Genomic DNA, 17,011 nt, shown 5'->3' with positions numbered 1-17,011 from the left:
GATCAAACAATGAAGGAAGAGGGGCAGGCTATCTGTTTGTTCCTTTAGGTTGCAGCAGGATAGAAGATGCTCCTTCCCTTAGCCGTCTCATGCGGTGCCACTGGGAATCCCTGCAGAGATGCCTCCTCTGGCACCCAAAGGGACCTTGGTTTGGCAGCGGGCAACACTGCACTTGACAGACTAGAGGCATGGGGAACCTCTGGAACAAAAGCTTTCACATAAATGAGATCTTATTACTACAATTATTACAATTAGGGTATTTTTTTAAATTGAAAACTTCCTATGCACTGCACAATCATGCTGATTCTTCCTTATATGGGGCATAAATAACGGGTTAGGCTTGTACTACACAGCAATTACTGACTGCCTCTGCGCCGTACGCAGGCACTAATGGTGACGAGTGTAACATCAGGCCCAGCGCAGAAGGTTCCCAAGAGGCCCATTTTGAAGGAGGACCAAAGCCATATGCACAAGACTAGAACACCCCCGCCCGTTGGTGTCCGCTGGGACGGTGGTTGTGATTCATGTCACGCTGCAGGGTGCCACTCAGTGTCGGCAGAACGATAGCATTGCGATCACTCAGCAGCCACAGATCCTGCTAACTACAGGCAGCACATCCAAATAAAATTGCCATAGAACCTAATTTGCACTTGAGAAGACAGACACAGTCAGGGAATTGCCCCTAATCAGGGAATTTACAAATCAGGGACTTCACACTATCATTAAAGAGGGCAAATTCATTACTTTGTAATTAAAGAGCAACCTCCCTAGCAGTTCAGGAAAGAAGACTCAACCCAAAGCCAGTCCTTCTCTGCCTACAAAACTGCCCACGGGCCTTGCGTGCCCGTGTTTGAGGGGTACAAATGCTGGTTGTGCAGTTCTTCTTTCCACATTGCACAGGGTTCATTGTGACTAAACAAAAAATAGCCCAACTCTGACAGAATCCAACAGCACTTCATATTAAAGAGGGATGCATTTCTTAATAGCGATGTGTACAAGCACTCTTGCACCACGCTTACACTGCCCTGAACGCCCCAGCACCCGGACAACCCTCTGAGATCTCGTTTAACTCCCTAGTTGCTTAAACTCATTTGGTCAAGTTGTGTGTAGCTGGTCTCTCTCTCATCCTACACCAATTTTACACTAAGGTTATGTTCACGGGAGCCACCTTGTTTAGAGCTGCTTTCAGGCACGTTGCCTAAATACCACCCCAACGTCGAGACAAGGTGGGCTGGGACCCACTGGGGCATTTCAGACACTGGCCAGGAATTCCAAAGCCATCAAGCTTGCTTTCACATGACTTTGCCTCCCCTGGAAGAGGAATCTCCGCGCTTTATAACCTGTGGTCCCAGGAGCTCCAGCTGAACCATCCGAGCTGGGAGAGCCCATGGTGCCGTACCAGTGAAGACAAGCTACAGAGGGTGGGTACAAGCACAAGCAATGATTTCTTACCTGAGGGCCTACGACGCCAGGGGGTCCTGGAGGGCCAGTCTTGCCTTGGAAACCCTGTTAGAGAAAGGGAAAAGACAGAGAGATGACACTTCTGCCAAGGGGTGCTCCAGCAAGGGTCACAGACTGCCACCCAACTGCTTCTTCTGGTGAAGCTACTGACCGGGAATGGGCAGGCACCCCAAGACAAAAGAAACAAGAAATCAGACAGAAAGGGGAAAATGTGTATTTGTACGTTTATACAGACATGAAACAGAGGAAGAAAAAGGGATTCTCAAAGCTCAGCTCTGCTGTTTTGATGGAGATACTGCGGTTTGGCTGAAGGACTGGCCACATATATAAAAAAAAAATTGCTACAGTCATAAAACCTATAGAGGAAATGGCTATTAAAAGTCAGAATGCGTGAGTTTCTTCTTGCTAAGTAATTCTTCATAACCACTCCTCTCTTCTCCTGCTCCCCATTCTGGTACTGGTTTAGGCTTAGCTCCCCGGAGCTCGGAGGCCGAGTGCCCGGCTTCCACTCTTGGCACCAGCCGTGCCCGTCTCCAGCCCCGCTGAAGTGCACGACCCACCCGCCCCGGGGGCTGAGCGAAGCTTCAGTTCCTTCATCAACAGCTCTTGAAAGAAATCACAACTGTGTTTCTCTCCAAACGCTGATGAGTAGCGAAGTCTCCATGACAGCTACTTCTAATGACATTTTGAAGTGTGACAATAACGAACTATCACCACTGCAATTGTTTAGCTCTCCTAAGCCGCTCTTTAAAAAGCACATTAATTATCATTCTTACTATAGCATGCTGACAAGCTTGAGAAATGTCTTCTAGGGGACACAGGCGATTTTCTCTTTGCCACAAAAGAGGATCAGATAAATCCCAAGCCAACGGTAATGTGTCATGCTAAAAAAACTACTCAGTGCTATTCTATAGCTGTTTGCGGATCACAGAAAATATCCTGTCACTGATGGGGAAATGGCAAAACATCTTTGTGAAATGAATGTACAATTTAAACTCTTATCGTAGGAAAATATTTCAAGCCAGTTCCGTGCAGAACTTTTCTTATTAATCTGAAGAAAGGAGCTTCCTTTTAACCTGTCTGAGCCTTGGGCACAGGTTTTAAGAACATTTCTTGGGTTTTAGATCCAATCTTTTTAAATTTAATATGGCCAAATATTTCAGTATCCTTCAGCATGCCTACCTGCTACTAAATGAAAAGTAAAATAAAGGGAACTATTTGACAGACAGATTACAAGTCTAGGGTTTTTTTGCGTGAAGGTAGGGAGTGAACTAACAATGCCACTGATGTGGAAATAATATTTAATTCATTTTTATGTTTCTCTCCTCGCTTTTTGGCACTGTGTAAGAAAAGGGGGACAAAAAAGGGACTGCTGCTACCTGGGTCAGCACACATCTGCGGGCACCCCAAGAGGATTCAGGGGAAAGCGATCTTTGCAAGCTTGTTCATGGCACAGGTTAACAGATTTTGGGTTTTCTGGAAGGATTTGCCTGCGATCGGCAAGCTACCGCGGCAATGAGTGAGAAAAGCTATTAGGGAGTACTTTCAGACCCAAAATAATTGAAAGTCCATTCTCCATTCATATTCACAGAGACTTGGAGTTTGATGCTTCATTCCAAGCTGGTAACAGCAGATGCATGTGAAGTTTTTACTACTAATTCTAATTTGAATGTGTCCTGGACAGTACGGAGAACTCAACGGAGGAAGACTAAATGTCACAGTCAGGCTCTGGCAGGTGGAAACTCTTCTCTTCACCTTTAAGTTAATCCTGACCTGAGGACTGTGTGTTCAAAAATACCACAACCATTGCCTTAAAGTCAGTCTTACGGAGTGTAAATAAATACCTGGTGTTGCGCTGAGCAGTATTCGCAGTGCCTTGCTTAGCAAATGCCAGGCAAGTTAATTAAATTGTTGTGCGATAAGTTGAGGGGAAAAAAGGCATAAATGTGCAAAGCCTTTTTAATGCTCATTTGCTAGGAAAGGCAGCAGAGAAAAATGCAAAGCTGAGTAGAGGAAATTGGGGTTTTTTTCCTGTAAAATAAACACAGAACAAAGGATCTATCTGCTAACATGCAGCATGCAGTGCTGGGGAGGGGGACGTACCAACAACAGCGAATGAGCTGGATTGTAAACAGCTGAGGAAAAAGAATAAACATCTCCAGAAATGCCAAACAGAAAGATACTAATTACTGCATGCAGAGGAATACGTGGCAGAAGGGTCACTTTTGTTCAGGGTATCCTTCAAGCAAAAAAAAAAGGTGCAGAAAAAGAGATCACCAGGGACGCACGACAGCCAGGGTCTCATACCTTCCACATGCCTCATCGTTCTCCTCTGGTGAGAAACAATGCTTACATCTGTGCAACAAAACCTTTTAAAAGGGACAAAGCAGTATGCGTACGACACAGTGCGGTACCTGCCCGGCCAGGAGCTGCTCCCGGGGCTGCAGCAAGGGGTTATTGCTGGAGGGGGCTTAAGCACAACTTGGCGAGGCCCTTGTGCGTAGCTTGGGCTAGAAGGCAGCGGTGGCAGAGATGCTCTTCTCACTCGGGTGCTAAGACAGCGGCTGATACACGAGCATGCTGCAGTAACCGGTGCGGACAGAAAAACTAGAGCAAAACCATTGCACCCCTCATCTTGCCTTCCTCTCAAAACAAGCACTGCCAAAACCAGGCTGTAACTCTTTTCTGCTGTGCAACTGTTCTTGGCATTCACCACATGGTGCATCCAGAAGTGAGAAGAGTTTCTTTCTCCCCATTGCAGGTTCCAGAGAAAATAAAACTGCCCCTGACCTGACACAGCTGGGTGCGGAATGTTGAGCTTGTAAAGGACGAAGCCCATCCTGCATGAAAAACCTCTACTATCATAGCCCTAGAGTCACATCTCTGGAACAGACACATGTAAAACCTGCACATCTCCACAGGACAGAGTGGGAAAGAAAGCACAGGCTCTGCCCGTAACGCCTCAGGGAGCAGAGGCACAGCCCTCCCCTTGGCAGGGCAAAGGGACGAGCGCTTGTCCTTCAGGTACAAAGCCTGGCCGCAGGGGCTGCTCAGAAATCACCTCCCAGCTGCTTCTCCACCTCTTGAAAGCAAGAAGCCACACCAAGTGCTGGTGCTGACCCAGACTCAGCCCCAGCCAACATCCTCCCACCTCGCGAGGAGCTGCTCTGCAGCACCGGTTACAGCAGAAACCCAGCTGCCTCCGATGCTGGTCACCAGCATCGGTACATCTCTTTATTCCTATTTTCTCCATGCACGATGCACATGTTAACCTCCACAATCTACTAAAGGGACACAGAGAGAGGAGCTGGTGCACAACCTCCCCATAAATCATCATTAGACCGAGCTGTCCTGCTCAGAAGAGGGTTGCTTCCCATAGACCATCCCATGCAGCTGGAGAGACACAGACCTTCAGGGAAACCAAACATGCGGCCACATCTCCCCAGCTGCACAGAAAGGTTTAGAAAAACCAACTGGCAAGACAACACTCAGGACTAATGATCTGCCCAAGATTTTTGGCTACTTACAGTTTCTCCTCTCTGTCCGGGGTGACCAGGCAATCCATCCTTCCCAGGAGGACCCTACAGCAGAAAACCAGACACATGACCAAGTGCTCAGCAGTAAAACTGTGATAAGGACTGAATTAAACTTGCTTGCATTAGTTCCCATCCATTTCACAGTGAAATGGGGGTGCTCAGAACCCTGAAAGATACGGCCTTTTTCCACATGTCTCCCAAAGGAACGTCTTATCTTACAGGGCCGAGCGGGAGCGTGCTGTTCACAGGGAAGGAAAACACTCCAAAAAGGTTTCTGAGGTCCCCCACCAGTATATAATAATTGCAGAGACAGAAGTGTTACTCTGTTGTGCTGTCCTCCCAGTATCCAGAGAGAAAATAAAGAACAGAACAACCATGAAAGATCCTAGTGATATTGAGTCATTAGGAAATGAACATTTATAATCAGCTGCAATTTACTTGGCTATTTAAAATCTTCAACCGTCGGGTTATTATCATGATGTCTCAGTAATGCCTTTTATTGGGTACGTCACCGCTTGTCAGAGAAGCAGCTAAGACTGAGCTGGCACAGGCAGTCACAGCTGGATGGGAAAGACTTTATGTATTTCTTTGCATGTTCCAGAAAGAGTTACTTACAGGGGGGCCTTTTGGTCCAGGAAATCCAGTCGGTCCTTGAGGCCCTGGTGGTCCCTGGGAGGTAAAACAAGCCAGAAAACAGGGTTAAGGAACCTACAATGCTTTGCTATGAAATACTCGCTTTGTGTGAACAGCAGATGAGCACAAAGATACAGAAAGCCGGCTACTTTTACCCCAAAGAAACACGCCAAAGTGCAAGATGCAGCTGCACAGGGCCATCCCTTTGAAAAAAAATGCACGGAGAGATAAGAGCCACCAGGCATGTTTAACCAGGTGGCCTGTCCAGCTGCAAAAAGCACTGCAAACATGAAGAGGGCTATCAACCTCGTTGGGCCTTTCCCTCCCAGTGCTACGAAAAATAGGTCTTTTCCCACCCCAGCTCAGCTGAGAGCACCTGGGAGCTGCCAGCCCGTACGGGAATGGAAAAGGAGAGAGCCGGTGGCTTTGGGACGGCTGCCGCAGGCGGCTGATGCTCTCCGCAGAGCTGCTTCCCCGCAGCGACAGTGGCAGCAGCTCTCCCCTTGCCCCTGCGGTCACAACCAGCAGACGCAGAGCAGGGACTAATTTCACATATTTCCTCTCTGGACAATTTTGTAGAAAATTTACAAACAAAACAAAACCCAGAAAAAAAAAAAAAAAACAAAATTGAGGCTAAAATCATGAAAGTCCCATTGTTTCAGTATTTTTCACCTAGCGTGCTATACCCTATAGAAAGCAGCACAAGGTCCTTGAGGACCACCTCCTCCAGAAAACCGGGGCTCTGACTGCCTGCACAAAACCCATGGGGGACTTTTCCCTTCTGCCACGGAGCGGTGCTTACACAGGACACCCAAGGTCCCATTCGAGCTTCCTTGGAGAGCTCAGAAAGGACCTAAGGGTTGTAGGTGACTTGCAAGACCTCTCTCCACACCAGCACATTTCACCCCGGATTTCTGAACAGATTTGTCCTTTTTGCTGACCGAGGTATGCTAAGCCATATCTTCGCTCCAGCAAGCTGCCCACTCCTCTCTGCTCAACAGGGTACTCGGTAGGATGCTTTCTGCAAAAAACCCTCAGCACCACCTCAGCCCTGCAATCCCGCCTTGTTCAACTAACAGGCTTGGGCTGAGTCCTGCTTCAGCCGCACCGCCTCGCCTTACCCTTTCGCCAGGAGGACCAGGGGGGCCATCACCACCAGAGTTGCCCTTTTATGAAGAAAAAAAACAACACGTTATTAAAAATACATAGATCACCATAGCAGCTGCTTTGCACAAAGACTTCAGATGGCACCAAGCCCCACGGTGACACCACAGCCCACCGGCTCCCCCAGCCCCTCTCTATTAATAATTCTGTATCAAGAGCAGCATCCAGTGACAAACGAGCAGCTGCTCGTTCCCCCCACATTGCTTAATAAAAATACAGGAAAGATAACGTCAGTGAGCTCAGGATATTTCTACCAGATAACGGCCTCCCTCTGCGAGATAAATGCCGCTGCAAAGATGAGGTATTTATCAAAAATTCATGCCGACATAAAGCCGAGACATTTATTTTTAAAGCCGGCAGCGTAGTAGTGACAACGTCTCACTACAAAAGCTTTGCTTCCATCATGCCTGGCGATTGATGGTCACTTAATCGGTCTCTGCAGCAGGTTCTGGAGCTGTGCTGGATTAGCCGGTAGAAAAAAATCCCTGTTTTGCCCAGTGACCAACTGTGGGCACACAGTGCACAGGGAAAGTGGCTTGGCAAGGTGCAAGGTTCTGGAGATCACCAGCAGTGAGTGCCACTCTGTCGTCCATGCAACAGCCTAAGGCCTCTAAGGTGATTCAAATGCTATGTAAACACCAAAAAAAAGGGCTTAGAGGAAGCGTCAGTGTGTGGTAGGGCTGTGCTGGTCCCTGACGTAGGGGTGCTCCCTCCCGTTCTGGCTGCAACAGTTCTGGATTCATGCATGCACTTGATGTCCTGCTGAAACGTGGGCCAACGCGTCTTTACGATCAGTGCACATACTTTACGGGTGGGTTGTGAGCCATTTGGCTGGGCAATGAGGACCAGGAGAGAAGGGCAATGGAGGGCAATGAACCAGATGGTCTCTTATACCAACACTTGTTAGGATAATTCTAATAGGTTCTCCAAAATCTTACCTTTGGGCCAGGTTTCCCAGTGCTTCCCCTAGGGCCTCTTTCCCCACGTGGACCCTTAAAAAGACACAAAAAATGACATTTTAGCCCTTCTTGCTACCTGCAGCGCAACACAGAATCATAGAATCATTAAGGTTGGAAAAGACCTCTAAGATCATCAAGCCCAGCTGTCAACCCATCACCACCATGCCTGTTAAACCATGTCCCGAAGTGCCACGTCTACATGTTTTTTGAACATCTCCAGGGACGGTGACTCCACCACTGCCCTGGGCAGCCTGTTAAATTGTGACCACGGAAAGCACCCAGGTGCCTGAGCTGCACCGGGTCAACGAGCTGTCCCACCAGCAGCAAGAGGATGACCAAAACCTTCATCACTGCTACTGGAGGTCTCATCTTCTTATGCCCTAAAACCATGTTCACCGGTGAGCCCCAGCCCCAAATCACTGTGTCCCCACTGCTTAGTTTTAACTGCTGAAGGCCAACTCCTGCTCAGTGAGAACACAAATCAGATCCTGCTTTCCCCTTGCATTAAAAAACTTTCAAATTGCAGCAGAATGAAGAAATTGATCCTTACCGTTGGACCGCGCTGCCCCCTTGGACCTGGTTTGCCAGGTGTCCCCTGGAACAAAAAAGAAACGAAGAGGACTTAGCAGCCAGCATCACATGCTGAGCTCGCAGCAGGTAAACCTGCAACGAAGACTACTGCACACAGAATGCTCCCAGAACCTCTCCGGTTCTCATTCACAATGAAAAGGACAGCAGCAGGTTTACTTTTGTCTCTTGATTCTTGTATTTATTTTAATTTATAATGCTTAGGCAGATCTGTACAGTAATCCCCATGCCCAGACAACATCTACCATCTGAGGGAAGGAATCTCTTAAGAAAAAGTATCCCAAGTCCTTTAAAGCACCACAAAGACTTTCAAAGATGAGGCCAAACGTGGACCACAAGTCTCCTAAACGCCAGCCAACACACCAGAGCCAGCAAAAAAGCACTTCAGCTCTCCCACCCCAAAACCTGCGATCCCTTTTCCTGCTGATCTTTGCCGGTCCCTTCACCCCGCTCCCGACGTGGGGAAGGGCTGGTCCTCGCCCCGGCCAGCTCACACCAACACACCCACTTGTTGCAAGACCTGTACTGTTAAATATTTCAGGAATGACAGCAGCAGAGCAGGGTTCCTGCTCTGAGCAGTTATCGTACGCCACGCACGCCAATTAAGCTGCCCCACATATTTACAAATCTTTCTTCATCTCTGTGAACTTTGTGCTAAACAAGTGATTTCAGACATTGTTTTGCAGCAGCGACAAAGCAGCAGGCTTATGAGATCTGACAGATGCACTCAGCTTCCCGTAATGGGGGACTGTGATTAATTCTGACAGAAAAAATACACGAGACGGCTGGGTCCTAAATCTGGCATTACGTTAAGCTCCATTACCCTGCACCTAAAGGAAAACTAACGGCCTAGAGCTCGCTCGCTCCCTGAAAACACTGCTTTGGCCAGTGTCAAGTTACCAAAAAAATCCCCATAGGTTGAACCTTCTTCCTTTGGACCTGCTGGCCACTATTTTTACCAACCTCCTATTACAGGAAGGAAAAGCAAGACTTGCTTTCTACATGAGGAACACAGAATGCTTAAAATATCACTTGCCATTTTCTGCCCCAAATCCATCATCTCACAATCTTGCCTTCTCATATCTGGCACTCATTAACTGGGCGAACATAAAAACAGGAGCTGGAAAACTTTACAATCAACTTTCTTCAAGCTACTAAAATTAGTCCTGCTGAATCCTCCTTGTTATGCGGCTCCATTTAATAAACCCTGCTGGCATACCTCTTTTTTTCATTAATGACAAACATCATTTTAAAGTACTCCAGCTGGTTTTCCTTTAGCAACGGGAGGCTGAATTCGGAGCAGGTGGAGAGAAGTGTGTGCCGCCTCCCCGCAGGTAGCCCCACACACTCCTCTCCTTCGTCTTCAATTCTATTTTTAAGCAAAATTTTCCCCTGCTTATTGCAATCATTAATCATGCATACGGCACTGTGTACTGTTGCGAAGAATTTATATAGCACTGTAAATGTACACAGACCTATATTTTTCAAACAGCCATATCGAGGGAAAGGCATCTAAATTCAGATTATTTTCTAGGCACCCAAATAAATGGTCTGGATTTCGGTGCCTCCATGCACCCCCGGGCTCTGTCAGAGCAGGCGAGCAGGGAGATCTATTACCCCGTGCTAATGGCAGAGGCCTATTAGCTCTAAAAATAAGACCACTTATTCACATCTAACTATTGATTTTACAATCAGGTTTTGAAGACGTCCAAGCAAGCTCACCCAAGCTCACCTCTGGCTGCGGGCAGCTGGGTCAGATCAGGCACCACGACGAGCAGCCGCTCGCCAAAACTATTGTGATTTTTAACAGGTCACGCTTCTCCAAAACCCCTGAACATTGTTTTTTTCCCCCCCTTTTTAACTTTGCCAGCCCTTTTGTGCTGCTGAATGGCCAGAAGCTGCGGTTTCAGCCTTGGGGAGATTAAGTGCTGCCAGCTCCGCCAGCACCAAAATTCAGCTCCCCAACACGGCGGGATCTGCTGGTGCTGGTGGTGCTCCTCTGCCTTTGGTTTCCATTTGTTTTATTATTTAGGGACCTGGGAAGACTACTTGTGCTGCCGTGAGCTGGAAAGCTTATTGCAAATCCTAGATGATGACGATCACAAGAGAAACGTGTGATTCATATTATTTTGGACACATCAACAACTGCGTTGAATAGCATAATAATAATCGCTTGTAAAAAGAAAAGACAAGCAAATGATTTTTGGTGATTTCAGCTGCAAATTGGGTTACTCCACAATGCACTGGAGAAGCAAATCTTAGAAATTCTCTCTCTTGACTATACGTGGACATGCTCATAAAAATGGCAAATTCAGTGGTCTCAGGACAACAGAGGGGGATTTATCAAGTCCAACTCAATGAGGCTTAAATTCAGTTGACGGTCTCCCTTTGGTTGGCGCGGTGTGATCCCAGCTCAGTCTATCATTCTGCATATAATTGCTTTTCACTTACCTCAAATTGGATACTTGGGAGCAAAAAACGGAAGGATACCAGAACAGTTACTGAAAATCAGTATTTCCGCTCTTCTTAAAAAATTTTCAAGCTGGGCTCCTTTTACTAAAGGAGAGATTTATCCATGAAAATCTTCTCTCTCTCTCCCCTCTCTCACATACAAATACACTGACAAAACAAGTGCAAGCTGCTGGATTGGGTGTAAAATGGCAGAAATGCTCCAACCTATTTCTGTTTATCAGAGGTGTGCCAGACTGTGCCCCCCCTTGGGGGTCAGGGTCCCTGTCCCTGCTCCCCCCACATAAACCCCCTAATTTCTCCCCAGATTCCCGTCTCCTCCCTTTACACCGGTGGTTTTGGGGCTGCCAGACCCCCGCAGCGTGCCCGGGGCCGGACCTGGCCCAGGGAGGGACAGCAGCCCCCAACTCCTGAGCCAGGACCACACGAGCTTCGGAACCTGAAATGCAAGAAACCCTTTTCAAGTCCTAAACTGAAGACATATGTGGCATGCCAGGAGGTGTAAAGAAGTGTCCTCACTGCCTCTTCCTAAGAACACAAAGCTCATTTAGAATAAAAGTGAGCAAGCTGCTAATTTTTTGTCTTTTCTCATCATTGTTCGGTCCTGAAGTTGGGCCCCTTCCCAGCAAGCCTGCTCCCTCCTCAATCCCCTTCGGGCTGGACGTTGCCAAAATTCAACCAGCCTAACCTTTGGGGGTTTTATAACCTTATAAATGATGAGCTCTTGGTACCTGCTCCTCTCCCTCAAAGGTTTCCATCCCAGTGGTCCAGCTCTCCATCCCACCAGAATAAACTTTGCAGATGGAGTGAGAGGCGTGCGGCTGCTCAGGGATGCAAAGCAGCCCGTCTCCACCCCACCGCTGTGCCGATGCCCTCCTTTACACCACCCGAAAACCCAGCCCAAGGATTTTATTGCCGTATATTTGATAAGGTGGGTAGTAATTACAGAGCTACAGTGAATTCAAGGCTGTGGCGGCAGCTGCCTTATTCATGGCCTCCCTCCTCCCAGCCGGCAGGAGCAGAGGGAGGGGGGAAGATGCCGCATTTCTAGTTCAGAATGAAATGAAAATTACTCAGTGAAAAAAAAAAAGGGGGGGGGGGTGTGGATACAGACCGAATTTCAGTGGCATGATATTAATGCAGTACAAAGTGATTTGTATTTCCCGGGCTCCTATCAAACATGTGTGTTAGAAGTCATTTGTATTTAAATGAGAGTAAAAAGGAAACTAATTCCACTCGCTCTCCTCACTCCCCATTTTTTGTCCCTGTGACCAGAGTTGGTGCAGAAAATGACTTTATGTTTGTACTCTGAATCCCCTAATTCAAGCATGTCTTCCACAAAATAAAAATAAAATCACCAGTGTATTTTGACAATCCCTACGCGGGAGCAAAGTCTGCGGAGGTGGGGTGAGAGGTAGAGACAAGGCTGGAGCATGGAGCCCCCACACTTTAAGGGTGTTAATGGATTCAGAGTGACTCCGCTTATTAAAAGGGGGAGCTTGCAAGAGTGTTTTTAGCTACGCATTTTGAATCTCAAGTTAGGCTAAAGATGGTTCTTGCTGCTTCCGAACAGATTCACCTATCTCTAATAATTACTGTTAATTAAAAAGCTCTTCGTGCCCTGAGCAAAGTCTGACAGCGCGGGAAGGATGCAGAGAAATCTCTTAAAATATCTTGAGGGAAAAATTTCCAGTGCTTAATTGGAAAGCTGCTGCCTGCAGAGCTGGCTGTGCTGTTGCTGGCATCCTCCTCTCCCAACAGCCAGCAACGGGAGCCTCTTGCCTGCTCCAGGCTCCCTCCAGTCCGGCGCTCCCTGCGCCAGGGACCTCATCCCGGGATGCCCCTTCTCGGGCAACCCCTTCGTGCAAAAGCAACCAGGGCACCAGCCCAGCAGCTGCCTGCAACCCAGCACTCCCCACATCCTGCCCAAGGACCGTCCTTTGGAGAGAAAAGACTCAGCAAAGCGGCTCAGCAAAGCGGCTCTTACCCGTGTGCCCTTCTCTCCGTTGGCTCCTGGAAATCCTGGGAAGCCGATCGAGCCCTTGGGGGAAAGAGCAAAGAAAGAGAGAGCAGTTCAGGGTGCTGCAAGGGGCAGCACTGTCCATCCATGCCAGGCGCCTGCTGCCCTGGAATGACCCCAGCGAGCGCCCACTGATGTCTACAGCTCCTAACGCTTTTTTTTTTTTAACATTCCTTTAATAAAATCAAAACCAAAGACAGACCCAAAATGACCTCAGAAAGTAAATTTCATCCAAAAATAACAATAAAAACAGAAGGTCCGTGCCTCATTAGGAGTCACTGCAAAGGCCCGAGCCCACGGTTGTAGCGGGTGCCCAGAAAACAGGCAGGCTTTTGTTTTTTAGCTCCTAAGTCACTATGCTGCACATGAAAATTTAACTCCTGGCTTGTTCCTTGCTGAAGTAAGTGCCTGGAGAATAGCTGCTGCTGCTTTTAAAATATGAATTAGTCAAAGAAATGCAAAAAAAAAAAACCCTACCCCAGATATAAAATGCAAATTAAAAAATAAAGCATCAATACAACAACCAGGAAACCACCTCTTGCAGATAATTATGTCTCCAGTGTTAAACAAGTCTGGGTTTTTTTTAAGCAACGAACATGAATAATAAAATATGATTCTTAAAGTTAACAAAAACATAAGTTCCCAAAGCCTCCAGGGCCTCTAAAAGCCGGGCTGCAACCTTAGCCAATGTAGTGGAATTTGCAGATTTAAATTAAAAAGAACATTTGAAAATAGCCCAAATGAAGGTGGGCCTGTAGATCAGATACAAAGGATGTTCGCAAATCTGCAAATGGCATTTTTATTTTAATTTCAGGGAGACCCTGATTCATTAGCTATCTCCCTAATTAGTTAACACTAGCACAGAGCTTTGAAGATATAAAACATATTCCAAGGAGAAGGACTATTACGCCCATTACTAGCACGAAGCCTTGGATGAAGCCTGTTTACACCCATCACCAAGGCCGCCCTGCGTGCCCTCATGTGCTGCAGCCCCAGTGCCACCGCATCTCCCCCACCGCTTTGCAGGAGGCTGAAGCGATGCAGACCCAGCCACCGATTTCCACCAGACAAGGGCTGGGAGCTACTTTTATCCATCTATAAATGTGTTCTGCATGGTGGGAAGGAAGGACCGCGCGGTGGGAGATGCTGCCGTCCCACCTCGTCCCATCAGCGGGGGCTGAGCCCTCTGCACCGGAGCTCAGCCGGTGCCCGCGGGGCTCCCCAGCAGACCCCGCAGCTCTCCAGGGCTGAACCCGGCCAAGTTACCTTTGGGCCCTGCCTGCCCGGGTAGCCGGGCAGTCCTGGCACGCCGAGTTTTCCCTGAAACACAGATAAAAGTGCGTTAGTGTGGGCAAGGGACATCTTGTGAGCAGCTTCAGATTTGCACCAGCACAAAGGGGAGATGCCAAGCACAGCAAAGTTGAGAGCAAAGCAGATATGACGTGGGTGGAATAAAGCTGTCGGCGCACTGCCATCATCTCCTGCCTTCGGTGGGGGAAGCCCAGTGGGCTTGACCCAGACTGAGCACTGTAAATGTGTCAGGAAACCAGTAGGGAATGGTTATTTTTTGCTACCTGTTTTTTTCAACTGGATGCAGCTAGAAATCAGACTGGAGTCTACTTTCAGTTGCTCCATTTTTTTCCTCTGGTCTTTTTTTCAAGACATTGCACCCAGGCAGGTAACCCCAGAGAGACCAACATCTCAGTGTGCTCAAATCACGCTGCCACAGTAAAACCATCTGCTCCAGGCCTCCTCTGGTCTTTGTGTTGAAGGACTCAGGCCAGCCTTAACACAAAGCTCCTGCAGTCCCTCTTCTTCCCTCTGCCCTAAAACCACCCCCCCCACGCTGGGCACTGCCCTGGCCACCCACCCAAGACACCCAAAGAAAACCAGGTTTTGCTGTACAACATCACTGAGCTATTCCACCCTTGAGACTCACCTTCTCTCCAGCAGGACCAAGAGGACCGGGATCTCCATTGGGGCCAGAGCGACCCTTGGGACCTTCAGGACCATCCTCACCCCGAGGGCCAGGAGGTCCAATTTCCCCCTGTTGATGGCGAGACAGGCGTTAACGAGGCAGGCAGGTCCCATACCCCGTGTTTGCTGACAGCAATACCCTCATGGCTGCAATGAGATACTCCACGGAGCTGATAATACAACCCTTGGAGAAAGGTGGTCTTCACCAAGAGGTTCAGACGAGACTGTCATTGAGTAAATTGCAGAGCGACATTAGAGCAGCAAGCTTTCATTCACACAGCCTGGGCATTATTTCCCACAACAGCCGTCTTTTGCTGAGGCCCAATTATCCCATCTACACGCAGCGTCTCTCCAGTGAACCAGCCTTCATTAGCTCTGATTGCAACGCACCTTTTTACCCACCTCCCGGCTCCCAGATCGCAGTTTGATGTGCAAGCAAGCCCTGGGAAGTATTTAATTGAGAGTTGAACTGGGCAACTGGAGAAGAAAGACTGGGCTGGAGCTTTTGTGCTGAAAATCATTAGGAAACCTGAGAGCCGAGAGGACCGAGCTATTAACGTGAATTGTTGTGACACTGCAAGCTTTGGCGCACAAAACAACAGTTGTCATTTTGTCACGCAGAGTAACAGGAGATGCTTCCGTGCTCCGAACACAGGCAGCCTTCTTCTCGCTCACCAGTAGCTGGATGGACACAGATTTATCTGCAAGGGTCTCGAGCACACCTTGTCCTTTCATTGCTCGTCACAAAACACAAAGAGCTTGATGGTGGGAACTGGAGTCCTGAGCTTTGTTTGGAGGAGCTTAGGTCTACCTGCAGTTGGCGAGGACAGGAGTTGCCTCCCCAAGATGCCACCTTCAGTCCTTCCTCCTCAGCAAGAAGTGGGGGCTGGGGAAGCTTTCAATTGTTTTAACTGTTCAATTATGCAGTTAAACATAAGGAGAAATGGAAGATTTGATGTCTACTTTTACAAGCCTTCACACAAGGCATTCATTTTTTCCTTTAAACGTGGGGATGAATAACTGCAGAGCTCTCTTGATACCGGGGAGGGCTTCAGAGCTCGGGGGGACCCCACACCCCAGGCAATGCACCACTCGGAGAGGGGACGAGGACAGGCCCTGTCCCCAGGGACAGACAGACGTGCCGCAAAGCCACGGGCTGCAGCCGCTGTCGGCATCCGAGCGTGATCTGGGGTTTCTGGTGGTCTGTGTGCTCCACTGATTTTAAAAGCTTCTGCGGCCAGGCAACGTGCCCCGCTGCTACAGAGAAGAGTCCAGTATGACTCTGCACCCCTGGCAGTTCTCACAGTCCTGCTTTGGTTTCTATCACAGCACGTTCCTGGTAACTTTATAGCTCATGTTGATGGTATGGAAGCACGTTAGACTCGGCAAACAAAAGATACTCACCAGACCCGAGATGTAATATTACAGGGGAAAAGAGATACTGGAAATAAATACTTGATACAGCTGGTTCATGCAGTATTCCTAGCAGTCAAAGCAGCAAGACAGGGCCCTCTATTATCACTCAGTTTTATTTTACCTTCAGGGTTGGACTAGCAAATTCAAGTATTTACAACTGCTGTGCTTGATGCGAACATGAAATTCCTGCGTTCCTGCCTTGAGACTGGACGTACCAGAAGGACTCTGACAGGAGCCCACCTTGCTGCTCTCCCCGAGCCGTGTCTGCACAATAACATACGGGCTTCAAAGGCAAAGCACTATGAGATCACACCAGTCACAGACTCTTACCCGGTCTCCCTTGATGCCCATATCGCCTTTGAAGCCAGGGAAGCCATCTTCACCCTAAATAACAGGGAGGGGAAAAAACAGACAAGGTGTATAGATAGAAAAAAAAGAAAAAAGGTTTCTCTAGCCTCACTATACAGCCCCTACCCGTGGAGGGCAAGATGAGGTCCCCGACCGCCCATCACATTGGCTGCTGCAAGCCTTTGGTGCGCACAGACAAGCATGGAAACCCAGCCAGGCTGCGGCTGCTGAGGCTCTCAAGGGAGCACAGCAAGTACTCCCTACATCCCATCCTGGCTGCAAGTCAAGATCACAAATCTGGCCCGGTGTTAGTAACAACACCTTGCCGGTACTGGGAACCAATTATTTCTGAAGTACAACTGGTTTTATTTTCATGGAGGTTGTTTTACACCATGCTTCAAGGCAACCTCTAGGACAGTGGCAATATTTCTTTCAACCAA

At 48.3% G+C, this 17,011-nt stretch overlaps 1 protein-coding gene across 2 annotated transcripts in view; it reads right to left on the bottom strand.

The window, feature by feature from the left end:
* COL5A1 (collagen type V alpha 1 chain) overlaps window positions 1–17,011 on the bottom strand; it is a 160,051-nt gene that overhangs the window by 25,947 nt on the left and 117,093 nt on the right. For both annotated transcript variants that reach the window (XM_075439389.1, XM_075439390.1), the window contains exons 29-38: window positions 16,554–16,607; window positions 14,770–14,877; window positions 14,097–14,150; window positions 12,798–12,851; window positions 8,304–8,348; window positions 7,733–7,786; window positions 6,752–6,796; window positions 5,613–5,666; window positions 4,989–5,042; window positions 1,453–1,506 (exon numbers count right to left, since the gene is read on the bottom strand). In XM_075439389.1, coding sequence (XP_075295504.1) covers window positions 1,453–1,506; window positions 4,989–5,042; window positions 5,613–5,666; window positions 6,752–6,796; window positions 7,733–7,786; window positions 8,304–8,348; window positions 12,798–12,851; window positions 14,097–14,150; window positions 14,770–14,877; window positions 16,554–16,607 — 576 coding nt within the window. The remainder of the gene's footprint in view (window positions 1–1,452; window positions 1,507–4,988; window positions 5,043–5,612; window positions 5,667–6,751; window positions 6,797–7,732; window positions 7,787–8,303; window positions 8,349–12,797; window positions 12,852–14,096; window positions 14,151–14,769; window positions 14,878–16,553; window positions 16,608–17,011) is intronic.

The sequence above is a fragment of the Opisthocomus hoazin genome, chromosome 19 (genome assembly GCF_030867145.1).
Source record: "Opisthocomus hoazin isolate bOpiHoa1 chromosome 19, bOpiHoa1.hap1, whole genome shotgun sequence".
NCBI lineage: Eukaryota > Metazoa > Chordata > Aves > Opisthocomiformes > Opisthocomidae > Opisthocomus > Opisthocomus hoazin.
The sequence above is the reverse complement of the archived record's forward strand: the minus strand, read 5'-3'. Positions and strand labels throughout refer to the sequence as shown.